Genomic DNA, 26,601 nt, shown 5'->3' with positions numbered 1-26,601 from the left:
CATATCAACATTCTTGCTGGTGAAAGTCTGCCAGCTGAATGTATTGTGAATTGCTCTTTGTTAATAAAAGAAGAATGAAGAGATTTGTTAGCCTCTAAGCTTAGTGAGCCAACCTTAAGCTGCACACACTTCATTCAAGGTTCGGTGTGTAAAGCAGGTTGGCAGGATTTCAACCGATATCATAAGATGTTCAAGGCCCATTCTGTTCTTGGCACTGACACGCTCTGTCTAGCGTGTTTCCTCGTGTTAAAGGGCTGATTTAAAGGGTTGATTCACCCAAATTAAGATGACATCTGTTTTAAAGCTGTAGCGCAGAATGCACCAATATTTTTAATCATGTGTCATTTACGTATCCGAGTGTCTCTGTGATCATTTTTAGAGATGATTTGAAGACCTCGTCTTGAGTTAATCTTTTTCAGAGTCAGGGTTTTTTTTTTTTTTTGCTCTTTCCCATCACAACGCTGATAGCCCAGCATGCGTGATAAAGCTGGAGTAATCTGCTCATGCTTTTCGGTGTGACATTACCTCAAACAAGAAATCCGCCCAACAGACGCGTTGTGTAATCACGTTCAGAGTTGCTGTCCGCATTTTTATTGTTGTTGCGACAGAGGCCGATAAAACGAGAGAAATCCGTCCATCCTCTAGGCACTGGGGCGAAGCTGAATACCAAAGTTATCTCCAGTCGTCAGCGTCAGGAGACACCAAAACTCATTTGCATTATTCGGCCGTCTGAGCTGTGAATAAATTAAATAGTGGAAATGGCGCTTATATATTTTGCTCTGTTTCATTATTTCTGGCAAATGCTGCCTCAGTTCAGCCCCCTCCCCTCCCTCGTTTGTTTCGCTCTTTTTTTTTTTCTCCCTCCTCGCTCTTCATCCTTTCCTCCCTTCCACTGCGCATCGCAGCCGTCAGCGGATGGTACTATGTTTCTTTAATGCATTTTTATTGACATTTGCATATTTTTCAAAACACAGCGCCACAAACGCCACCGCCCCCCGATACGGTTTTAATTAAACATCAAAAGAGGCAAGCCTAGGTGCCCACTGAGACTGTTGGTTTAGTCAGACAGATGATATGCATGCAAGGAGTGTGTGTGTGTGTGTGTGTGTGTCGGTGTTTCCATGTGTTTAATCACATTAGAACTCTCACTCTTAATTTTTCTTTTTCTTTCTTTCTTAAATGAAACTATATTCAACCTTGTAGCGTGTAGATCTCTCACTGTAAACCAAAAAAGATTCACCTGACAGATGCACATAATTTAAGGATGTGAGCATCTTCCGAACTGACTTCCAAAGCACTGAGTTCTCTTAAGAATCAATCGATAGCCTATCAGAACGCACGTGCCAACACACTTGCAGCCATGACAGTACTGTCAAAGGTCAAATCAGAATGAGAGCTGTGTCAAACAGTCCCACGCACTCAGTTGCCCACCATGTCAAGATTATAGGCAAAGTTTCATGTATCTGATCAATTAAATGAGTGGTATTTAATAATTTTTGAGCTTTTTCATTTCATTCTCTTGTTTCACTGGTTGAGTGGTGGGTTAGGTGGAGTGATCGATCACTCTGCCAGCTGTCAAACGGATGAAATTCTCCAGTTTTGACACAGTCATAAATCTCTTCTCATGTGGGTGACAGCCCTTAATGTCACCCCTCCCCTGCCGGTACTCACCCCCACAATGGATTGTGCTGTAAAGAAACCCAACATGTCTATAACGTCCTGACGGCTGTCCTCCCTAGGGGGGAAAAACCCCCAAATTGATTGATATCCAAACCTTCAATTTAGAGATGAAGACACCACGTGACGTTTAGCTGATTTACTTAAGTCCAGACAGAGTCACAAATCTTCCAGAGGTCTGTAAACACGCGAATGACTTTTGCTGGAAATGAATCAGAGTAGACTGCTGGGAAGGAGGACGGACAGGTCAGCAGCCTTGGTTTCTAAGATGGAAACATAAGAGTCGTTTGGCACCAACAGAGGAAAAGATCTATCAACTTTTAAAGAGGTTCAATTATTTACTGGACTTTGTGTGACTTATTCATAGACCAGGTTGCTGTTCTACAGTACACACACACAGTTTTAATAGCAGGTTAAAACATAATTGCAACCCCGACGTGCAGTCGAACTTGCCTTCATCCGACGTTTGAATAAAATGCAAGAAAATGTCTGCAGTGGTTAATTTGAGATTGATTGTAAATCTCCACAGATGGCCTCTGTTAAGTGTTTCACACTACACAAGAATATTTTTAGGCTAATGCAAAGAAATCCTGTTTTTCTTCCCCTCTGTCCTCTATGATGTCAGCACAGCAGGCTATCAGCAGAAACTAAGCAAGGAAGTGTGCATGTAGCGTGGTCTGTTGCAGAAATGTTCTTGTATTTTCAGCTATATTTAGAGGACCGAGCAATGATGGGAGACTCTTTGATGTTTGAGTCTATTGTATTCTGATTCTATAAAATTTCCCCATTGATAAAAGTGATGTGAAATAACAGAGCAACTTAAAGTGCTAGCTCCTGTATTTACGAAGTATATTTGCTATGCCTTTCTGCCAAAAAAGACACTGAGTCAATCTGAAGCTGAAAACCAAAAAAGCAACACGAGACAGCCCATTAATTGGAAGAAAGTATCTTTTCAACAACTTTTTTCCCCACATAAATGATTGTGCTTGTTAAAATGCCTTTAAAAAAAGGAATCTATTTATTTGATATGAGGGAACCAGACTGTGTGTAAAATTAATTACTTTTGCAGTGAAAATGCATAATTAAATCTTTGCCTTCTCTCCTCTATCTTGGCCCAAAGTTGCGCTGCAGCTTACTTCCTGCCCAGCGGGCATGCTATTTTGGTGCATATTCAGTAGTAATCAATGGAAAAGACTACAGGAGTGCATAGCTGCTCACCACAGGTCCCTGGAGCCCGTTCATGTACTAGCCTCACGTCTGGTATTAACAGAATACGAAGTAGAGAGGGCCCTCTGAATTGGTGGTTATGTTGTTCATAAAACAAAAATACAAGCAGCAGTGTTGCTTTTTAGCACATAAAGGAGAATGATTCAGTAAAATCAGTAACACAAGGCAGCCTATTAGAAACACACGCACACATAAACAAGGAGTGAACAAATGAAGGAGCTGGTTTTGAGGACACAAAATCTTTATCCGCGGCTCTTTTGTCATTTCGTGTGTACACAGCTGTGTGCGAGAGAGCGAGCGAGCGCAATCACAAGTGCAGAAAAGCTCACGCAAGTGCAAGTTGCTTGAAATGTGTTGCCTGTCGCCTCTGGAGGTTAACACAAAATCACTCAGTGGAAGACACATTGTCATTGACAAAGAGCTCTGCAAAGCAGGAAAGAAAAAAATCTGTCACCTTAGGTGTCAAGACTTTGTGCAGAATATTTTATCATTTGCATGTTTATTTGATGAGCATCTCCCCCCTGCGCGTTTGTGATTGGACTAACAAACAGTCGCGAAGCCTGAGTGTGTAAGTCAGCCTGAGATCACCAGTGCTGTTATTGCTAATCAAGTTAATTAGAGGAAGTGCCGCGGGAGCCTGATTGACGGCAGCTAGGGACCGCCGGTCCACTTACTGCAGCCCGCAGGCTGTCATTGAGCAGAAATTGCAGAGAAATGTGGGTCAACGGGGTGTCAGGAGTGACTTGAGGCGGGCTTGGTGTTCCGTTGGGGTGTGATCAGCCATGCAGTTCTTTCAATTTCAACAGTTTTCTTTTCATTTTTTAAAAAATGTCTTCCTAGGCCTTCCTCGTGCTGTAGCTCCTGATTTGATCGGAGATGCAGTAAGTGAAGCGAACTGGTGTGCCGTTTTTTCTTTACTTTTTTAAACTTCCTGCAACATACACACCCTAATGACTAGATCACCACCTTTTTTGGATTAGACCAACAATATTTGCGTATCATCTCATCTCTGACGGATATATCTCAAAAGATCAGGGGATGCCAGCTTGTGTCCCCTCCCCGTGTTATTTTTGCTCGTCTCTATTTTGAAGAGCAACACATTCTTAGTTGTACAAGCACAAAGAGGCTTCGACTCACCTCCTGCCTTGATAAGTATTCAGTGGTAGACAGACACAGCCTGCGGGTATGCCTTTTGCTGTATGCTAATATAGCCTTTTCTCTGCACCTCCCTCTCCCTCGACTAATATGATACATAAATGTTTTTAATGTGAGGGAGGTAAAGGGAGTCGGATCAAAGCCCTGGCAGTGGAGACACACAGAAGGCAGGATTTTGCTGCAGATTGGCTGCACCCTATTGGAATCCTGTGTTGTAATGGGTTGCAGTTGTAGGTGATTATTCCTGCCAGTTGGCCACTGCAAGCATCACCTGGATTACACTGATTCACTGCCCTGCATAATATAGGGAATGATTTGGAATTGCACACAGACCCGAGGGGGGAAAAGTCCAATTAACATATGTATGAGCTGAGCGGAGATGGGAGGAAACGCTCGCCAAAATAATCTCCCAGCATTTCAGCGACATGTTACGGTGGGGTTAACAGTGTGGGCCCGCTGACTGCAGCAGCCACAGTCACAGCTGAGTCTGACCGGAGCGCGCCGTGCCATCGCGCAACCTAACAAGGAGCCGTTAAGCTTTATAAGCAGCACTGTGGTGTCCTTGGCACTTTATCTGTCATATAACTCCACTAAGTGAGCAATAATAAGACTTCAGGCAGACAGGTAAGCAATCAGGGAATCAGAGGAACGTGTCCTCTCAATATTTGACGTGGTCTGCTAGTGACACTGCGGCCTAACCCGAAGTAATCCCCTCCTGAGTCCTGAAGTGGAGGCATGCTATTAAAATACCGCACTAATTAAAATGGATAAATTTACATGCCTCCTAGCAGGAGAGGATACAGACTGAGGCGACACCCGGAATGTAAAGTCCTGTCAGCCGGTGTGGTAGTACAGAAACAGAGCAGATTACACACTAGCAGAGCTGAATCCTTGATTGGAGAATAGAGAGAGGGAAAAGTATTCGTGCCTTTTTTCTTCTCCTTCCACTTTTCTCTATCCATGAGAGACAATTCACTGCACCTGCTCAGCCACTAAAACAATGCCTTGGCTACTGTGCTATGTGTTTGGCACCTCCCATCTAACTGTCAAGCTAATTTTCGTGCATAAAACAGAACACTTTAAAGCCAGAAACTATAGTGTATTCTGGACTTGCCTGAAAGAAGGACTGATACATGCATGAAGAGATGGATTTTTCTATTTGGGAGAAGACCAGAGAGCGAAAGAGAGCTGGAAAAGGCTTGTGAGCGACCAAGCTTAGGCCCGCCATTTCAAAGCTTCTCCCTGCATCCAAGGGAAAGTAAAAAGACAGCTTCAGTTCTTTTTTTAACTGTGTCACAAGATTCTTTTTACACTTGGGGAGATTGTCTTTTTTTTCACCCTCGTATATTGTCTCCAGTTAATAAATCAGGCAGAAATTTTGCCCCCCAGAGGTGGAGGATGATAAAAAAAATAGTTTTGGAGGGGAATTCTTTCATCTTTTTTATGAGTGTGAAACAAAGAGAATGGGAGACAAAGGCCTTATCGGAGGCTGCAGTTGTGTTTTAGGAGCCCGTCCTTGGGAAGTGGGCTGGTGAACTTTAATGCAGGCCAAGGTTGTACAGTTAAGCTCGGATCACAAGCGTACAACGGTTACACGCACTTGGAGACACACACACACAGACACAAGGCGTTGAAATGAGATCACAGGGAATCAATTGTTTTTGAAGCGGCACCGAATTAAGCGGCATTGAGCAGCTTTCATATTTATGTGGCACCTCCGAGCTCTTTTGAAAAGCCAGCTCGCCTTCCCAACGCAGAAATCAATAACGGTGTTTCACCCTTTAATCTGAAACACTCACCCTCGGAAATGAGAGCGCCCGCGCTCAAGATCGGGAAAGATTTGCTCAATTACAGTTGTGGGAAAAAAGTAGGCGGTCGTGGACAAACTATGTTACATCTGCTCTCATTTTTATTTTAATATCTGCAGTTCAGCTCAGGAGTGATCATAATTCAGACAGATGAGCCAAATGATCTGTCTTATGTAGATAACACTGATCTTTATCCCACATACCCCCTTTCTTTCATCAGAGTGCAACAAGCTAATTGCCACCGTCTGCGTTATCAGTTGATAATTTCCCCCCTCGTGTTAGCGCTACGAGTTGAGGCTCAGCTGAACATCCCTGAGCTGATAAATGAATCATGGGGCTTCGCACATGCCAAGTCAGCCCCCCACCCACAACACCCCCGTGTTACTATCTAATCCCATAATGGTCTCAATAATGATGGAGCCATGGGTGGCGTCATTACAAAGGGCAGTTTCCATGACAGCACCTCTACTCATCTAACCAAAGCTCACAAGAAAGGTGGCGCAGAAGGAGGAAGCAAGTTTTGTTTCGCTTTGGTTGTGAAACGGCACCACTTTCCATTTCAACCACGGCTTCTCATCAGAAACTATTTGATGACTCCGTCTGCGTTTTCCTCTAATCTGCAGACACACCACATTTAGCAGAGGGATCCGTTCCTCATGCGTGAAACTTTCTAAATGAAAACCACTACGGTGCCAGGCTATCATCTTTCACTCGCTCTCGATACCGGAGTGCGCACCATCCCACCTAAGGCTTCAATCTTCCGACCGTCGGGCTGAGCCGGCAGCGCTCTCGCACGCATGCCGGCGCCCCCGACTCAGAGAGCACATGATGCCATATAATATTTTCCCTGGTACATAAAGCTTTAAAGAAGTGATGGGATGGGAGGCTGTGATCAAAGCGTTGTTCACGCCCATTTTTTTTCATCAGGTTTTCACTCTGTTCTGATCAAGTCAGGTTTTATCGGCCCTGGCCTACACCCATCTGCCGCTACCAGAACCATGGGTACAAAATCCTGTCCTCGTTTTAATGAAGTCATGCTGGAGTTAGCGTGTGAGGAGAAAAGACTGAGGCAGACACCTCTCTCTGATGTTCACATTTCATATCTGCCTCTGCCCAGGAGCTTGCCTTTTTTGAATTATTAAGCAGAGGGCTCTTTCTTCTTTTCGCCTATTTCTTTCTCTTTTTAATTCTCTCACTCTCTCAAAAAGCAAACTCTATCCCTGGTGCTCTTCCTTTTCTTGCTCCTGCATGTCAGTTCAACCAGCTTTGGCTGAAGCAATGGCTCTCACTGAGATGCAAATGGCAGCCTTTGAAGGGGCACACTGGGAACGTCAATTAATCCAGGCGTTTACGCGCAGGAAAAAAAAAAAAGGCAGTGCAACCATTGTTCGTAGGCTGTTTCATCTCTATTGTGCTACAGGGACATGTTTTTATCCACTGTCCTTGTGCCTCTGGATTCCGTGGACTCTTCAAAGATTCAGGATACATCAGGATAGGTACAAAGGCAAGGAAATGACATAGGAAACTAAGGAAGTTGAGGTGACACGGGACTAGGGCTGCATTGCATATTCCATCATATCTCTGTTTCTCCCTAAACCCTTTCTAACACAAAAACCAGCGCTTCTATTTGTAGCGATATTCTAACTTACCTCACTATCACCTGTGCTCTTTTGCAACCCCAGACTTCTCTCCAACCTCAACTTTATATTCTCCCCGACCACTAAGGCTGTACTGTTTGCTACCATGCCTCTAACTGTGATCTCTGTCTCTTGGGTGGTCGGCCTTCAGATCTCAACATACCGAGCCCGTGCTTGCATGTAGCGTGCAGTCACGGGGCAGAGTGTGTGGTCAAGAACAACGAAGCGGTGTGCGAGTGTTCCGAAGCCTGCCCGCAAACGTCCGACCCCGTGTGTGGATCCGACGGCCAGACCTACGGCAGCCCCTGCGAGATGCGATTGATGGGTTGTGCGCTGCAGAAGGAAATCAGCATCCAACACAAAGGACCCTGCGGTGAGTACTCACTGTCACAAAACCCAAATATAAAAGTGCTTGCATCTCAGTAATGAATTTCAAATTAGCGTCATGCTCGTACGGTCACATTGCCCCATGCAGTCAGCTATAGTGAGGAGACATGACTGTGAAATGCTGTGAATCATAGCTTACAGACATGGAAGGATCTCGGAATATGATTTAGCAAATTAATTAATAGCACCACAATGCGGAGAGGCAAAATTATAATCCACAGACGTTAACAATTAACACACATAACTTTATATTCATGTGTGACCCCACTGGGAGCCGTTTCAAATCCAGCAAAGGCAAATCAATACTTAACACACTGATGAATTTCATGATCCCTTGTCCGTTACTCTTTATCTGTTCCTCTGTGCTCATCATCAGCCCTTCTATAGCAACACCACAACTCCAATTTGCCTGTTTTGACCTTTAAGTGAAGATGCACTTTGCTTTTGATGAAACAGAGCGCGGTGCATATTTTTCTGTAATTGGCTACATGAGTCACTTTCACAATAGTACACAGAAATGTAGCTTAAATCCTAAATGACCCCACCCAGCCACTTGGTTAATGGTTTCAATCCAGAAACCAGAAAATTGCTGGACAATGGAGTGATGAGTCACTTTCACTGCCGGAGTATCAGCTAGTCATTAGTATACCAGCGACAGTGGAGCTTCAAGTGGTAAAAATATCTCTATACCCACTATGCTGGCACACAGCCATATGGACAGGTTTTTGCAGCTTGGTAAAGCCACTCAGTGAGTACTCCGTGGCATAATGCCATTTTGCAACGCCAATTTTCCCATGGACTCTAATTGGTTATTGAGTATTCTTGCTTGTCTACAATCAAGTCATTCACTTTTTACTCAAACTGGGCAGAAGTACAGTGGCTGTTAGCCCCATGGCCAGACTGTCTGTGTAACTCAATTTTAATGCAATAGATTTTTTTTCCTGCATATTTTGACGACAGCAAAAGTCTGTTGGCCTCTGCAGTACTGTATTTGTGGATGAGATGAGCAGTTTCAAACATGATGAGTGCAGCACAATCAGTTTGCTCTTCGTGATCTAAAGTGTGAAAAGATTTTATGGTTGTTACTTATTTATTTATTTTATTTTTTGCACAAAGGAACCAAAGTCTTTTAACAGAGCTCGTTTTTTTAGAGTTTTATACTTAGAATGACAGAGTTAGTTCCTGGAGAGTTGCTATGTGGACTCTCTGCCTGCCTGTGTACTACATCTGTCATCCTCCCCTCCCAGCTTTCTCTTAATTGAACTCCAGCGTGTAAGGATGTATGCCGCAGAGAAACAGATCTAAAGCAGTGTTCAGTTGGTGGGCAGGCCCGTCAGTGCCACACCACAGGTAGACGGCTCGGAGTCCCTCCGCGGTAATGAATAGTCTTTATTTTAAAAAGCGAGAGGCAGGATGAGCTGGCGGGGCTGAGGGACTCTGTGTGTAATCCAGCACTATGGATGGTTCTTGGCTCCCAGAGGAACAGGCCTGCGTCAGCGCAATGGTGCCATAAAAATGCTGAGGCATTGGCTTGCTAAGCGCGAGCCAGCCGAGAAATGATGGCGATGATAATGTGGGTTATTTCTGGGCTGTTTGCACAGCTTTACTGGGCTTTTATTCAGCACCATAACAACTGACTGACTTAAGCTATTATCTCACCTAATTATCACCAGCTATTCCCTTCACTAATATACTATACAGGTTCACAAGGCAGAAAAGGAGCGAAACAATATGTGCTGCCTTCAGGTGGAGTAGGAAGAATAGGAATTAAGTGTTAAAGATATATGCACAGAAAGAAGGTGAATAAAATGAGAATGTCTGACCTTTGCACTGCAGAAGAGCAGCAGCACTGGTGATAATTAGGCTTACAAAATATACAGACTGTGCAAAAGTCTCGAGCCCCCCCTCATTTCTTTAGATTTTATTTCCAAGAAGCCAGACCTTCTTATATATGTGTTTTTTCTTTGTCAGTAATTCTCCAGAAGCTCTTTCGTCAATTTTATCTGGACATTGGCTGTTTTTTCACACATTTTCAGTCCATACCTTGTTCCTGACCATTTTCAGATAAGTGTTTTTTGCTTGTTAAGCCACTTTACACTGCTATGATTTACTCAATTTCATACCAAAAAAGCAATTACCTAAGAGTTATTATCTGACAGCTTTAACAACAAAAGAATAATTGGCAGGATTAAACAACTACAGTAGATCAATTGTAGCTAAAAGTCATGTCCTTAAGAAATAGGAAAACAATAAGGAGACATAGGAAACGATCCAAGATGCATCTGGACCTTCAGCTAATGCTCACCAAACCTTCATCAGAAATAGTCCCAGTGGAAGAGTGGCCATCAAGAAGCCATCTTTAAGTGAGGTAAACAGCGAGAAAAGGCTGAGATATGCCAAATTAAACAGGAGTTGGACTGAAAAGTGGCAACGGGTCTTATACATCAGGATATACATTACTGTACTGTACAGAGGAGGTCAGTAGAGAGGTGGGTGTCTACATTCATCTGTAAAACATGATGTAACCTCTCTAAACGAAATGCCAGTGTAACTGCCAGTAAAAGCATACCTGGAAAGAAAAGAAAACCCACAGTGGAACACTATCAGTCATGTACTGGCCTCCCCAGAGCCTAGACCTCGACATTAATGAAGCAGTGTGGGATCATCATGATAGAGAATGGAACAAAAGGCAGCCAAGATCCAAAGAAGAGCTTTGAATGTCCTTCAGGAAGCCGGAAGAACTATTCCTACTTAAAGACATTACAGAAAGTCTACATAAGAGAGTTCAGGCTGAGTTGAATAATAAAGGTGGTCATACCAAATATTAACTTTCAGCCTTATTAGAACTGTAAAACCTCAAACTTTACTGTTGTCTTACTTTGTGTATTTCCATGTGTATTTGAATTTGTTTGAATAAATCGGTGCACCTGTTTCCCATTTTCCTAACAAAATATAAAGAGATGAGGGGCGGCAGTACTGTTGGTCTTTATATTATTTCATTTATATGATTTCCAGAACACTCACCAAGGAAAGGATGCATTTGTTTACTGTTGCCGTTTTGTTATTTCCATCCAAATGCTCTATAGTGTGTATGCTGTCATATTTATGGCTGCCAGGCTCAGAAGTAGGAGCTTAGGTGAGGCTGTGAGGGTAGCAATAGTGTAGCGGGTGAGAGAAGTGCCACAACAGGGAACTTAACTGTGTATGTGTGTGTGTGTGGGGAGCTTATTGCCTCTCATGGGCCCAGACATAATTTCATTTCTATCCCTCCGGCCTGGAAACATAGTGGTTATCTATATGGCTCAGGTGCAACCTGATAGCAATATGAGTGACATTTGTTATTATTCAGAGATTTTTCCTCCTCCTGCATTGGAGTGGCGGGCCACCTTGTAACAGGGGCTGGAAGAGGTACACTTGGTTAATAGACCCCCCAGCTGGATATCAGTCACCCCAGGAAAAAAGCCCATTCATGCTGACTACCCAAACAGATGAGAGCAGAGGTGCCTGAATCATTTGAGAAACAGAAATAACAACTTCCCCTTTTTTCTCCCACAGGTGTTGGAAATGATATTCTCAGTTGAGTAAGAAATATAGGTCACAGAGGCAGCCTGTGAGAAAAAAATGAGAGAATAAAAGAGGGCAGAGGGAAAAAGGGAGGAGAATGTGATAAATGTTCATAGGAAAGGAGATGGAGGTAAATAAGATGATGAGGCGCAAAGAAAGTGGGGGGCAGAGTTAATAGTGTACTGGCCAGGCATGCATCAACAGGGGAGTTGTTATCACCCAGGCATGTTCACAAGCCTTCAAAACACAAAGCAACATGCTTCTTTCTGTTTAATCCTGAGGTACTACTCCTCCCAGACCCCCTCAGCTGCAGTTCAGGTGTTCCCCAGTAAGGATATCTAAAAAATGCTGTAAAGCTGGAGGGTCTTTGTTGTTGTTTTTTCTGTTCAATGAGTCAGTTCTTTATGTTTTCAAGGACACTTTTCTACCAACCCACTCCTGTTCCTCCTTCTCACCTTCAGCTCCACAAACACTTTGTCCAAACACAGCAGCACAAACTGTTAAAGTGCAAAGTTGCTAACATCAGATCTCTGGGACTCCAAGGGGACCTTGACAAAATATTAGCAGGTCCTCATCCAAAGGAAGAAAGGTTTTCTTTGATAGTTAAAGACATGCGTGAGGATATTATGAAACCCTGATTCCAAAAAAGTTTGGATCCCATGTTATTAAAACGTTAATACAAACTGAATGCAATGATTTGCAAATCTCATAAACCAATGATTTATTCACAGTAGAACATAGAAAACAATGTTTAAAATGCTCCATTTTACTATTTCATGAGAAATATTTGCTCATTTTGAATTTGATGGCGGCTGCAGGTCTCAAGATGATTTGTATATGGGCAGCAAAGGGTTGGAAAAACTAAGTGGTACTAAAAAGAAACGGCTAGAGATACATTTTACAAAGGATTAGGTTAACTGGCAATATGTCTGTAACATGACTGGGTACAAAAAGAGCATCTTAGAGAGTTTCTCAAAAATAAAAGGTGGTTACAGGCTCACCAGTCCGGAAAAAATGACATATACAAACTTCAAAATAACATTTGTCAATGTAACATTGTATATCTCCAAGTCTAGGGCAGGGCTGTTGAACTCCAGGTTTCCAGTTCATTACCAGGCCTCTGGAGAACTTCAAGACATGTTGAGGGGGTAATTTAGCCATTTATATGTGTTGGATCAAGGACACATCTAAAACCTGCAGGACACTGGCCCTTGAGGCCTGGAGTTTGACACCTGTGGTCTAGGGTATATTAAATCTGATGTTTCTGATAATCCGGAGAACTCTTTGTGCAAGGGACAAGGAGGAAATTCAACATGTGAACCCCACAATCTTCAGGCCTTCAGGTGGCACTGTATCAAAAACAGACATGGAAATCACTGCCCAGGCTCAGGAACAGTTTGTGTGGGTACCACCGTAGCTCACTTGTTAGGCCATGCAACCATGTTCAGCTTGACCTGGACCTTGCTCCCTGCCATGCCAGTATTACCATTTTAGAGAGCACCTTCAGACAGTTTAGAAACATACTGTAGATTTCACATATGCCAAACTTGTATACCCCAGCCAGAGTCTAGATTAAGCACACCTTATTGCCAGACTCATGGCAGACTTGCTCTGAATGGCGAACATTCTAACTCCCGTGATCTGGGTGCCAGTGCTGCCTAAATGGTTGCCCAAATGTTATTAAGCATATCTAATGATCAGCCGATCTCCATACTCACAGCTGGCAGCTGTTTTTGGACCAGAGAATGGTGCCATCTTTGAGCCTTTATTGGCCTGAATCATTCTGCTGTAAAGGCAGAACTAATTTTAGCTGACTCTTAAGCTATTTAGTGAATATTTGTGTCAGGTTTTTTATCAGAACTCACACAAAAAGGCTTTAAAATATCTTACTTTGATCTTGGACAGTGTGTCATACTCTATATTTCTCTAGGTTCTTGCGCCTGAAAAGCATTTGCATGAGATGAAAGATCCCCTGTTGTAATATCTCCCATTCTTTATTGTCATGTCTGTGTTTCATAATGGCCAGCCAGACTTTTTACCTTAAATTTTGAACTTTTAATGGTTGCGAGGTTGCCTTCAGAAACCACTGAAACCCAGAAATGGTGATGACAGACTTGAAGACGACTGATTCAGAGATCAGACATGACAAAAAGTACACATCCTAACATTATCAGTAATGGCAACAATCTCCTCTCTTTTCCCGGCTTTGAACTGAGGCTCCCCTCCTCTTCTGTCTGTGATGCATGTTGTCTGGAGGATCAGGCAGTGCAGAGAGCCAGGTGCGAGGGGCAGGAGCTGATAAAGAAGCGAGGCTACTATCAGGACACAGGGCCTGATAAAGGACAACACTCACCACTTCCACTTCCTGATTTATAGCTGTCTCAGCCACAGAGGATCCACGACCACAGCAGTACACTTTTACTATGTTTTATGTTTATTTCTTTTTTGTCATAGAAAAGCTGTGCAGGGGAGATTCTTTTTTTTCCTCGAGAGCAATGAAAATAATTGTTAAGTACTCTTAGCCATTAAATACTGACAAAAGCAATAATGGTACCTCAATACTCCACTCTTATGTGACACCCCATTGTGAAAGTATGGTGTGGTAATCTTCTGCAAGATTGTGGAATCTGCAGGAATTTGCTCCCATCCTATAAAGAAAATGCATCAGTGAGGTCAGCCACCGACGCTGAGGTCTGGATTGCTGTGTGTGACCGAGATGATAGCAAGAGTATTGAACGGGTCTGTGCTGGTCAGGTCTTCAACAGCAAAATAGTGTAAAGGTCCTTCTGCAAAAAAAAATGTGACATGTTGGAAAAGGTCAGAGCAATCCAAAAACTGTTGCAACAAACTTGGAGCCTAAAATATGATTATAGAAAAATGTCATCGGGTGCCAAGGCACTCAGATGTCCCCAAACTCAAACTCAAGACAGAAGGCCACACTGTGAAAAATAGCCCTAGAGCAAAAGCACACATGAATTTAGCATAGACAGTTGCCCTGAATGTCCTGCTCGTGCAGTTTAATTTAAGCATATCTTCATAGAACTGATCATTCCACCTCCACAGAATGAAACGTTTGCTCCTACAGGCTCCCACAGGCCATGTACTGTACATAAAGTGCCACGTTTCTTGCCATATCCACTTCTAAGTGGATAGCTGTTAATCAAGAAAGCAGCGGATGCCCACATTAGATGGAGAGATGAAGGAAATGAATGGCTCTAAAAGAGTAATAAACAGATTAATAATGTGGAGGGTTCCAGCAGCCAGCCTTGCCTCTCTCAATTAGTGCTAAATCAGCGGTGGGTATTAGCCTGCCCCTAATTGAATGTGATAGTGAGCTGTGCTAATGCAATCCTCCCAGTGTAATTGGTGTCAGAGGAAAAGGTGTCTATACTACTAGCCTTTTCTGTGTATGAGGACTTGGATTTGCCTTCTCATTTTTCTTTCATGTCCCCATGAGGGCTCAGTCAGCACCCTGAGCCTGCCCTGCTGTTTCTTTTGAGGGAAACGTTGTCTCAGCCAATCAGTCAACAGATGAGCTAGATAAATCCTCATACTAAAATCAAGGATTTCAAAAGCTCTCTTTGCTTTTTTTCTGGTAGCATCTGGCGAGAGAATACAGATGTTCTCAGCTTGATTCTGACTGAAAAGCGGTGGAAAAACAGCATATTTTGGGCCATATATAATTAGCCTTACAATCTTAAGGGAAAGCGTGATTTGTCACACTCAGTTGAGGCTAGTTCTTTTCAGCATCCGCTGCTGAGAAGGCTTCCCAAAAAATGGTGCTGGCTACTCCCATCCAGTACCTGGCTTTCACTACTTACAACAATTGCTATTCCGGCCAAGGAGTTCAATTCTTGTCTCATCAGAGCAGAGAATCGTTTCCTTCATGCTTTCAGAATGATTTAAGTGTAATTTGGCAAACTCTAGCATGGCCCTCTTGTGGATTTTACTCAGGACTAGCTTCAGTTTCTGACCACTCTCATAAAGTCCTGATTGACTGAGTGCGGTTGACCTTCTGGTAGCTTCATCTATTTTTGGTGACAATTTTCAAAGCTCATTGTGTTCAGCTATTTAGTTTCAGTTCCAGAAAGACTGGTTTTGGTTGGCTTGAAATTTCTTTAGTGATGGAACCCACTGTGCTCCTGGGAACTTCATGCACTTTAGCATCTTTTCTAAAATCCTCCTCCATGGATTTGTGCTGTGGTAGGGCTCTGTCTGGGAAGTTTTTTTATTTCATGGCATAGTTTTTACCTCTGACATGCAGTAAACTTTAAATGGCATGTGTGCGGCTTTCTGTATTCTTTAATATCATGTGAATGTACCTCATGTACACTAATAAAGCTTTATACAAATTCCTTGTTTTCCCAGGAAAAATGGGAAAACAGGTTATTTCCTGTAGCTCTGAATAGTAAATAATGTTTGCCTTGATTCTCATGCTTAGTTCTTAGCATAATTTTGCATGAGAAAAATGCAACAAATGAGACATTTTTTATTATGAGACATTTAAAAAACAGAGTTATTTTTCCACTTTTGTTCATTTCCATTGTTACCGTGTCCATCTAAACACTCACCAAGAAGAAAGAGTTTTGATTTTAGTGGAATTTCTTTTAAAATATTCTTTTCATGTGTCACTCTACCCAAACTGTTTTAGTGTTCCTTTAGACGTTGGTGCCTTGTCTATTTATATAACAATGCAATGTGTCAGGAGTAACATAACTCTCCAGCCACTTTATTAGGCAAACCTGTTCAACTGCTTGTTAACACAAATATCTAATTAACCAATCACACGGGAGCAACTCCAATTAGGCGTGTAGACGTGTTCAAGACATCTTGCTGAAGTTCAAACGGACTTTGAAGGTGGCGTGTTTTTTAGTGGCAGACGGGCTACTGTGGGCATTTCAGAAATTGATTTTTCCACACAGTCATCTCTAGGGACAAAACATCATTTGAATGAAGGTTTTCTGGTCAGAAATGCCTCGTCAAGACCGAGGCTACAATGTGCTCACCTCTACTGGGCAATGGAAAATTGGAAAAACATTAGCTGGTCTGATCAGGCTTAGTTTCTGGTGTAACATTCAGCAGTTTGGGTCACAATTTAGCGTAAACGACATAAAATCACAGCTCCACCCTGCCTTGTATTAATGGTTCAGGTTGCTGATGGTGGTGTAATACTTCTGTTGCACACTTTGAGCCCTTTAATAGCAACTGAGCATGATTTAAACACCGCAGCCTACCTGAGTATTGTTGCAGACCTTGTCCAACCATTTGGGACCATAGTGTACCCAACTTCTGATGGCTGCTTCCAGCAGGATAACCCACCATGTCACAAAGATCGAATCACCTCAAACTGGTTCCTTGAACACAAGTTCACTGTACTTAGATGGATTGGCCATCCTTTGATCGTGGTGGGATTGGAGATTTTCATCACGGATGTGTAGCTGACAAAGCTGCAGTCTATGTGCGATGCCATCATGTCTGTATGGACCAAAATCTCTGAGGAACGTTTCCAGCATCTTTTTGAATCTATGCCACAAAGACTTAGGGCAGAAGCATCCAGTTCTGTGGTGTGTAATTAAGTGGGATCTCAGTACTCTGATTTTCCATCCTCTAGTAAGATTGAATTTTCCAAATCTTCACTCCATATACTGAGCTTGTAAAGTAAAATATTTGTACTGTAAGTTTGAACTTTTTCCAGTATTGGCACAGTTTTGGTTTCTTTGCTTAGCACCTCACCAGTTTGGTCTCCAACATTTTCAAAATTAATGATAATGGGTGCGTCAAAGTAATTCAATTCAGCTGTATTTATACAGCGCCAAATCACAACACCAGTCACCTCAAGGTGCTTTATATTGTAAGGTAGACCCTACAGCAACGCATACAGAGAAAAACCCAACAATCATATGACCCCGTGTGATATCAAAGTAACATATAGATGAATGACAGGACCCAGTGTTTCCAAGCAGAACATTATATCCTAATGTGATAATCAGTGTTATTCACTTGACTTGTCAGTAGTTTTAATGTTGTGGCTGAAAGACCAAATGACAAACCAACACTACTTTAAGAATCTGTAGTAGCCAGAAACTCATTCCCTCGCAACTTTATATTCACTTAAGTGATGTTTCAAGCATCATCAGAAAGTAAGATGAGCTGAAAAGCACTGCACTGCACTGCATTTGCATAATGATAACATAAGAGAATCCATTTTAAGTCTACCATACATTAATACGAGCAGTGTAAAAGAAACTTAATATCCTCTAAATTCACCGTTTCTCTTAGAATCAGACCTCGGCGCCAAGGTTATGTAATCCCACAGGAAGCACACATGCACAGACACACTTAACCATTTGTTTGCCTGCTTGTCCCCATCTAGATGAGGCCTGTGCCAACTGCTCTTTTGGGGCAATCTGCGATGCCCAGAGCAAGCAGTGTGTGTGTCCGTCAGAGTGTGTCAAGTCCCACCAGCCTGTGTGCGGCAGCGATGGTACCACCTACAACAGCGAGTGTGAGCTGCATGTGCGGGCCTGCAAACAACAGATGGACCTCCGAGTGGTCGGCCAAGGAGAGTGCAGTAAGTAATGCATACATTTATGGAGAATATGTCTGGTAGTTACAGTATGTCATCTTCAGTGTGTCATTATTAGTATAAATATGAAGGACACATCAGCGATCTTAGCACAAACTGGTGATTTGATATTAGGCTAGGGAAAAAGTGTGCAATGTTCATATGTAAAAGATTCATTTCTTTCCTCTGGCTCTGAGTTAAATATGGAAATGACATGTAAAAATAGTGCCCATCAGGAAGCTCATAAAACTGCAGGCACTTCAAATACAAGCAAACTTGTCAAACTGAATTCTCAGATGGGAAATTGCTCCAGCAGCATGTGCTGTATATGTTTTAAAGTGGAATATATTACGAGGGGAAGCAGCGTGCATGACAAATAGAAAAAGGAAAAGAGAAATCCTGTTTAAAAATATATTCCAGAGATGACTTTGAATGTCCATGTGGATCATATCCATCAAAATAACTCACCAGTCATGCTGTGGCCTGCCCCTCTGCTGTGTGTTTAATACAGAAACATGTGGCAACACTGTTTGTGCCATGGGTGCCCGGTGCGTCCAGAATAGGTGTGAGTGCCCGCCGTGCTCAGGCGAGCCCTACTCCCCAGTGTGTGGAAGTGATGGCACCACCTACGACAATGAGTGTGAACTTCGCAGACATTCCTGCACGCAGATGACGAGAATTGACGTGGCGAGGCTCGGCAGCTGCGACGAAGGTAGGAAAATGGACTTTGAAACGGTGTAATTATCTTTATCAAGCGACCTGCGGTGCCGTATTTAGTCGTTTGTGGATTCGTAGCTGCGACGTCTGCGTCGGCTTAACACTGCAAAAAACATGAGGCGACAGCCGCGGTGTGTTTCTGTAAACAAAACCTGTTAGAAATCCAGAAATGACTTCTGGGTGATTAAGCTCAGGTCAGCTGTACGTTTTCAACGCAGTGTTTTCATTGGCTGCTTGTCTGGCTGACTTTGTTCGCGAGCGTGCTGTGCAACGTATGAGCTGCAGCTGGTTTTTGTTTATTGATCTCACCACTTCCCCCCCATTGCTCCTTGATGCCTCAATAAACTGAAACGAATTAATTGCAGACAGTTTTTCATTTGATATTTGGAACTTGTAGATGGGATCCCAAGCTAAATGCTCCATGCATTAGAGGTAGCTAAAAATGAGGTAAGGGCTGAGTATAGATGACTGAAGTATATTAGAGCCTGAGAATATTATGTCTGCTAAAAAGATGATCTGTGAATTGTAGGCTGGTGATTACTGCATGTACTTTTACCTGAATTCGCAGCACGAGCTGTAATAGCACGAATTATTATGCTCGGCTTTTATTAGGAGGGGGGCTAGGTTGTGTTTGTTTGTGTTGTGACAGCTAGGGTACACATTTTATCTAGCTCTTCTATTCAATTAGGCTTTTAAATGCGTGACCGATGGCACTTAATGTGAGTATCCCTCATTTCCATGCCTGTAGCTTTGTCATCGCTTCGCATTCTGAATAAATGAACTCTAATTCACCGTGCAGATCATATCTTGATCAGCGCTGACAGACTGAGGCGGGATATCACAGTCCCTCGCTCATCCCCTTCTTGGGGACAACTCTGGAGGGAGCAAAATGCCAGCCTCTGGTTTTAAATGCAGACAGTGGCAATGCTGCTGTTCCCTCGTGGCTAGTTGGCCATCACAGTGAACATAGTCATCTACTGACAAGGTGTGAAGGGGAGCAGATTACACCTGCCAGCAGGAGGGATGGCTGGAGAGAAGAAAGGAGGGGGTAGATGGAGGACAGGGCAAATAGAGATGAGGGGGAATCCACTTCCATTTTGATTGCTACAGCCAGGGGTCTTTTTTCTTTTTCCTCCCTAACCCCCCCACTACCATTGTCTGCCGTATTTGGCCTCAGGCCTGCGAGGCGAATCGCACCATCAAAGCTTCTTGTGGCCGATTTAACATCATTTCATTGACTGAGATAAGTGACTTTTTTTGTATGTGGAGCATGAAGAAATGTGAAACTGTATGCCCTCGATGCAGACGTGCAGACTTACTGTCACCACGCACACACGCAGCTACACACTCCTCATTGTCTGTTGGTTGTATCAGGCAAAAAGTACTCTCATCTGCATCCCAAGGGCATTGCTCTGCTTGCAGTGGCTGATGGCTTTGTTTTTATATTTTATTCTCTCTACCATACTGTCTCTCAGCATTCTCCTTTTTCCCATCGCTTGCTCATTTTGATTCAGAGAGAACTGTCAGGCTTGCACAATAGAATCTTTTCTTTTTTTCCCCTTTCTTTTTTCTTTTTGCTCTCCACATCGCACCCTGCTGTCCCACCCACTCACATCTCTTTCCATTTTGCACTCCTCTCCATCAAAATTGTCCTTCTTGACAAAAGGGGCGCCAAGGCTTTCACAGACAGGGGTGGAGAAGGGCTCGGCGGAAATCAATAAATTTCACCCCAGGGGCAGCAGACGGTTCTGTCCCCCCCCCCCTTCTTTCGGCCCCCTCAAATCTGACCCGGACCCTCCACAGGAAGCCTGTAAAACAGTCAAAACCAATTTGCAGAAAGTTGTTCTACTTCTCTCCTCCTGCCTGTCTTAAACAGGATTTGCTGCTGATGGATTCACCCTTGCCTACATGTACAGTATCAGTGGTAGATTTGGCAAAATTAAGAGCACATGCTGTGTTATACAGCACCCTTGTCACAAAATGTAATTCTGTTTTTTTTTCTGGCTCTATTGTAGACAGCGGCAGGGCTCTACATCACCAGTATGCGCAACTCCCCACTCCATACTTCAAATCTAAGATAAGCCCAGAGAGGAAGTGAATGTGTTGATTTATTTGCTTACGTAGACCTGACTTAAAAACCATCCTCATTAGTCTTGTTGGGAGGAGGGGAGCGCACGGCATAAAAATGGAAGTTGTTTTCTCCTGCCTTTTTATTTAGCAGTAATGAAAAATGACAGTGTTCCCACTGTTGGCCATACAGGGAAATTTATCACCTGTTTAATTTCACACTCGGGTAGGCCTGGCCTCAGCTCCTTTTCTCGACACTGACAAAGTGGTAACTGAGAGCAGTGCATCACCTACGGAGGCCCGAGCCCCCTTTTTTAATTGAATAGACATTTAATAAACAAGATTATGAGAGCAGGATCACACGGCGATGCTGGATCCTCACCCTCGTCGCTCCTCACACGGCACGGATGTGATCAAGCTCCAAAAGACAGGAAAGGGCATGAAAAAACAGGCAAGTGAGTGGCTGGGTGGCACGAGAGCTTCCCGGAGTGTGATCAGCGCATTTTTCCTTCACGGTCCATTCATCATGGGGGCTTCTAACCTTCCGTTGAGGCAACAAAACTTCTTTTCTCCTCCTGCCATCTAAAAACACCCCATCCTCCCACTGGCTGTGATGCTTCTCCGTCCTACAGGAACTTTATTTAGGCTAACGTGCTGTCACATCAGTCAAAGAAGGTGGTACTGATAGAGGGAGCAAAACCGTTGTCATTTTCAAAGAGGGAGAATTTCTTTAATGTCATAGATGTTGACATTCAGTCAAGTCATGATATCAGAGGTATCATAGAAATATCAGATGTCTCCTGGATCATTGATGTTGACACAACAAATCTGGTTTGCTGAACATCTACAGCCCCCTCCCCTCCGTCATCTATAATTTACCCAGGTTCTCATGTTTTCTCCTCTTCCCTCTACTTTCAGTAGCACACAGTTCAAGACAATACCGTCTTCCTCTTCACTTCCTCTATTATTTCTACTGTCAAAGCCTCTCAGTCTTTTTCGGACATTATTCTTATGCAATTCATTTCCTTTCTTCTCTCCGCCGCTCAATTCTGGCTTCTTAATGGAGCTCCCCTGGCTAAATAGACTCAGGCTTCTGACAAGACTGAGTAAAAAGAAACGGATGGGCAGTACGGAGAGAATAGCTGATGCAGCCATCTTGGCTGGGGACATATTAATTGAAAGGTTCATAGGCAGCGTGGGTGACGGGCACATCAAAGAACAACAGCTAATTAGGACCCCCTCCCCTCGCCTTTCACTTTTATTTATTCCATTCTAGTGTCTTACCTCTTTTTATATATTTATCTTGTCTGTGTGAAGGGACCTGAGTGGAATATGAATCGGCTACTCCGGCATTTCCTTTTTACTGCGTCGTGCTGAGCTGGCAAACAGTAAACAGATACAGGAAGCCGACCACAGGCTGCTGAGCTCCCTTTCTGTTTCTGATCTCTTCTTCTCACTTTCAGATGCCATCTGACGCCGAGTACCTGCGATAATGTCACTGGCAGCTGAAAGCCATTACGCAGCGCATTAGCTGTGTCACAAAATGTTATGTTTAACTCGGACTGTGGTTCGAAATCAATAAGTTGCAACAATGGCAAATTCAAGTAAACGGATTAGGGTTGGGGCTTTAAAATGGAGACAGAGCGATGCTTTAATAAGCACTGATGGTTCCTAGTTTTTTGGGGGGGTTTTCTCGGGGAGGGGTGGGGGGGGGGCACTCTTCACAAAGCTCCAACTCCTCTGTTGAAGGCACAGATAGTAAAGCGACGTCTCCGCCGCCGTATCGACCACTCAGATCTCTCCCAGCACCACAGCTGATGACCCATATCGAAGAACAGCCGGGGCTTCATCGGCCCCTCCCCGCACCGTGCACTGTGACCTGCTCCATAATCTACTTTGGGAGACAGTTTATGCTAAGTGATACTTCCATTACACTATGACATTGATTTAACCATTAGAGGCAGTGCATCAATACACTGAGCCGAACGAGCCCTAAAAGTAGACGAGAAGGGAAAGAAAGACCTCGATTACCTAATGCGCTTTGAGTCTTCTGCCTGCGCTGGGAGCTTTTAGTTGAACTGTAGTCCTTTTTTGAATAACAAATTTGTTTTAAATGAACTTTCTGCCAGCCCCCAGGGTGCCTCGCTCTGTCTGACATTCTTTCCGTCTTTCATGCTGCATGCTTTCTTTCCCCCGCTTTCACACACGTTTACCTAATCTCCCTCTGGAGTTCCACTGTAGGTAAAATTTGCAACTTCAAAAGCCAGATCCTCCCATTTTTTTTTGCCTGCACTTTGCAATCCCCCCCTCCCTTCCCCAAATTTGTCTTCCTCAAATCAACCCACTTGTCAAATACCCCCCCCCCCCCCCCCCCCTTTCTGGTGCTTCTTTTTAAATCATTTTGTAGAGCTGTACATCCTGGCCCCTAATTGGGTTTTTATTTGTCCTTGCTCTGCCTCGTTCCCTATAAACATTAAGCCAGCCTTAGCTGTTCCTCCTACTGCGATACACAGACGTGCATTTTTAAAACAAGCAAAAAGCCATTTCAGGGTCGCAGTTAAAGAGTTGCCGGGACAACTTTCTTTAAAGTCTTGGGAGATAATTAGATTTTACAGAACACTTTGCAATTAGTTGCATTCTCATATCGGGAAGCAGACACCCATAAAGCAGGCCTCGCCACCAATTCTCTCAGCACACTTGGAGGCCGGAGTTAATAATTCCCTCCCCCTTTTTTTGTTTCTGATGTAATTGAAATGAAAGGATGCCTCACTGGTGGTGCAGAGATGTCTAATTTATTTAGTCAATCGGTGGCCCTCGCTAGACACCGTCATTATCTTGTACTACCAGCAGCGCCTTTGGTTGCCTCTCGCCATCATGAGGGGAAATGTAAATTATCTTAACTTTACGGCGCCCACAGTGTTTAAATGTAGTTTTAACTTCAAGACAAATAAAACTATGATGCCCGCTAGATGTATAGATTGTGATGTGTGTGCATATGTTTGTTAATGATATTGTGTGTCTTTTTTTATGCAGACTGCGGCTCGGGCGGGTCTGGATCGGGTCAGGAGAGCTGTGAACAGGACCGCTGTCTCGTATTTGGAGGCACGTGGTACGAAGACGCAGAAGACGAAAGCGACCGATGCCTTTGTGAATACAGCTGCACGAGTGTGCCTCACAGCCTGGTAAGACAGCCTTCAAAAATCATTTGCCATTACCTGCTAATGTGGTTAAATCTTCCAGTCCCTTCAAAGCAAAATGCAAAAACATAAATCGCACACATCTGCTTTTGACATTTTCATCGGACAAACTCCAATCTCCTATAAAATGACATGGAAAATTATTCCTGAATTTTTGTCTGTTTAGCATAAAAAGAAATCTAGATGTCTTCTGAATTTGCCGAATAACCTCGCTTGTTACAAAATCCATCAGGGGCCACTTTCTTTCTTATTTTCTTGTAAATTTGACAAAATTGTAAAACATGGGGGCGTGGATGAAGGCACGGGGGACTTTTTCAAGGTCAGCTTCAGATGGAAAATCTTTTCGCAGCATTTCTTATTCGGAGACAGCATGACTGTACAACCTCGGTAATTTGTAAGCCAACGCAAAACTCAAAAAGGATCCCAGAAACTGAGTAACTGGGCAGAAGAAAGTTTTGTGACATCCACAATTAAGCATCAGAAAGGCGAGGCATAAGGCTGGAGATGGTGTTTATGTTGCGTCCGTCAGTGGAACATATAGGTTGACATAGTCTGCATAACAGGGGAAAGAAACACTGTATTTATGGCTTACCTGACTGAACACCACGTGACACGAGGAGAAAGCTCCAGTGACGACAGAAACAGACCTGTCTAATAAGCAGGAGCAAAAAAAATATCCTCTTTTCCCACGAGGTCATCTTACCGTCATGAGCAGCAGCAGCTTGCTTTGTTGTCACGGATGTGGCTCAGGTGTCACCGCATGGTCTTAAGTGTGGTGAAACTGATGACACCTGATTAAACCACGTCCATTACAACTGAGTAAAAACGCCACCTGACAAAGGCCGTGAAGTATTATTGAAAGCAACCGAACTAACCACTTAATGGCTCTTTAGTTCAGCGTCTAGGTGAATGCGCTTTTACTTTAAATACAGGGCACGCCTCGGTAAAAACACGCGGCCTGGTAATAACTGAAGCGAGGTAGAGCAAAAAGAGCTGAGGGGTTAAGCTAGACGCTGCTTCAGACTCTGCTTTGTGTCTTTCTTTTTGCAGGTTTGTGGTTCCGATGGGAAAAACTACAGCAACGAGTGCAAGCTGAAGAAGGCCAGATGTGAGAAACGAGAGCACTTGTTGATTCAAAATCAGGGACCCTGTGCAGGTCGGTACATTACGCCACTCAGAGTCGATGTCATTGCAGTGCACAAGAGCACCCTCATCAAGTCTCATTGTCGCTGACATCCCATTTCTCCACTCATTCCATCCATCGATGGGGTTGTAATTGTCTCTAGTTTGAGTGTAATTCTGACAGCACTGCTTGTGTCTCTCTTCAGTGTGACCTGGTTAGCCATAAGCAAGTGAAATGATGGGAGGTCAGTGTTAAATTTGATGTGTGGGTTTGTGTAATTTGCTCAGGGAAGGTTGACTCAGCACACTTTGAGCTTTCCAGCTTTTCTGGGAAGTGGCTAGTCCACGTGGGCCGGCTCGTGAGCAGAGTTAAAAATCTTCCTCTCGGGCCCAAGTGTGAACTAACAGATAGTAATAAAGGCTCACTTTTCTGTCCAGATATTCAGAGAATTTAAAGCAATAAACCTGTGCTCCGGAGCTTGCTTCTTAGCCCTCAGGACACCACTTTCCCCTCTTCCTTTAATATAAACTCCCTCTCTTTGCATGTGATGAATGACATTTATCAGCCACAAACGCTGTGAGATCAGTGGCAGAGCAGCAAAGGTTAACCATCTTCCTCTCTGTGGCTATGTTAAATGAAGAGCTTTTTGCTAGCACAGGCCAGGGAGCAGAGCAAAAGGCACTTAAGGGATTTTGTGTGATCATTCCAGTCTGTTTGATTCCCCTTGGGTCTGAAAGAGAGGAGGATGGAGAGAGTTTGAAGAGAGTGAGAATGAAGGAGCTGCCAGTGTTTTCACACACATCTCTGCAGATTCTTCTCCTTCCTAAGCTGGCCTCCTTGGGCACTGACTGTCACGCTTCTCTACCATCCATGGATAATCAATCCTTTTTTGAAGAGTCCTCTATGGGTACAAGGCCTCTGGGTTCTCATCTCCTATTGGCTAATGGGGGGGGGGGGACTCAGATCTTGGGGAATTTCACTGCCCTCTGCATTAGCTATGTAAGGAGAAACTTCATTTGACCTCAGCTCCATAAACTTTATCAAAACATGCCAGCTCTCAGTAGCGGAGCATGAAAGCAACCTTGTATTTCAGAGGTTCTCAGTTTGAAAAGCTACCTACTTTGCATACAGTGTCAACACAGCCGTCTGCTGCATGCACATTTGTAAAGTTTGCCTCTTGTAGCATTTAAAATAGTAATTTTTTTTTTTTGCCGCCTGCAAACTCAAATCAGGGTCAGGGATTTCAATATAATCCACTGAAATTTTTATTGGTTTACTAGACACATGTGCAGATGTGCCCTTGCAGGAATATAAAAGACCAGCAACAATCAGCGAAGCGGAGAAGGCGCAGCAGTGGACCTTGAAAATGTGAGGGTAATATTGCATGTCACAGCGAGGCGCATTGTGCCGGACAATGGAGAAAAACCCTTGAAGGGTGGAAGAACATATGAAATTAAAAGTTCTCCTTGTCCTAATA

At 43.6% G+C, this 26,601-nt stretch overlaps 1 protein-coding gene across 2 annotated transcripts in view; it reads left to right on the top strand.

Annotated features, from left to right (window-relative positions):
* The window catches only part of agrn (agrin), a 276,576-nt gene that overhangs the window by 195,945 nt on the left and 54,030 nt on the right, over positions 1–26,601 (top strand). For both annotated transcript variants that reach the window (XM_085393643.1, XM_085393644.1), the window contains 5 exons: positions 7,656–7,877; positions 17,829–18,026; positions 18,532–18,732; positions 23,838–23,986; positions 25,052–25,157. In XM_085393643.1, coding sequence (XP_085249769.1) covers positions 7,656–7,877; positions 17,829–18,026; positions 18,532–18,732; positions 23,838–23,986; positions 25,052–25,157 — 876 coding nt within the window. The remainder of the gene's footprint in view (positions 1–7,655; positions 7,878–17,828; positions 18,027–18,531; positions 18,733–23,837; positions 23,987–25,051; positions 25,158–26,601) is intronic.

This window comes from Rhamphochromis longiceps, linkage group LG20 (assembly GCF_057381845.1).
Source record: "Rhamphochromis longiceps isolate RC_006_pf linkage group LG20, R_longiceps_female_GT1.1, whole genome shotgun sequence".
In the NCBI taxonomy this organism is placed as follows: domain Eukaryota; kingdom Metazoa; phylum Chordata; class Actinopteri; order Cichliformes; family Cichlidae; genus Rhamphochromis; species Rhamphochromis longiceps.
This window is presented reverse-complemented; position numbering and strand designations above follow the sequence as displayed.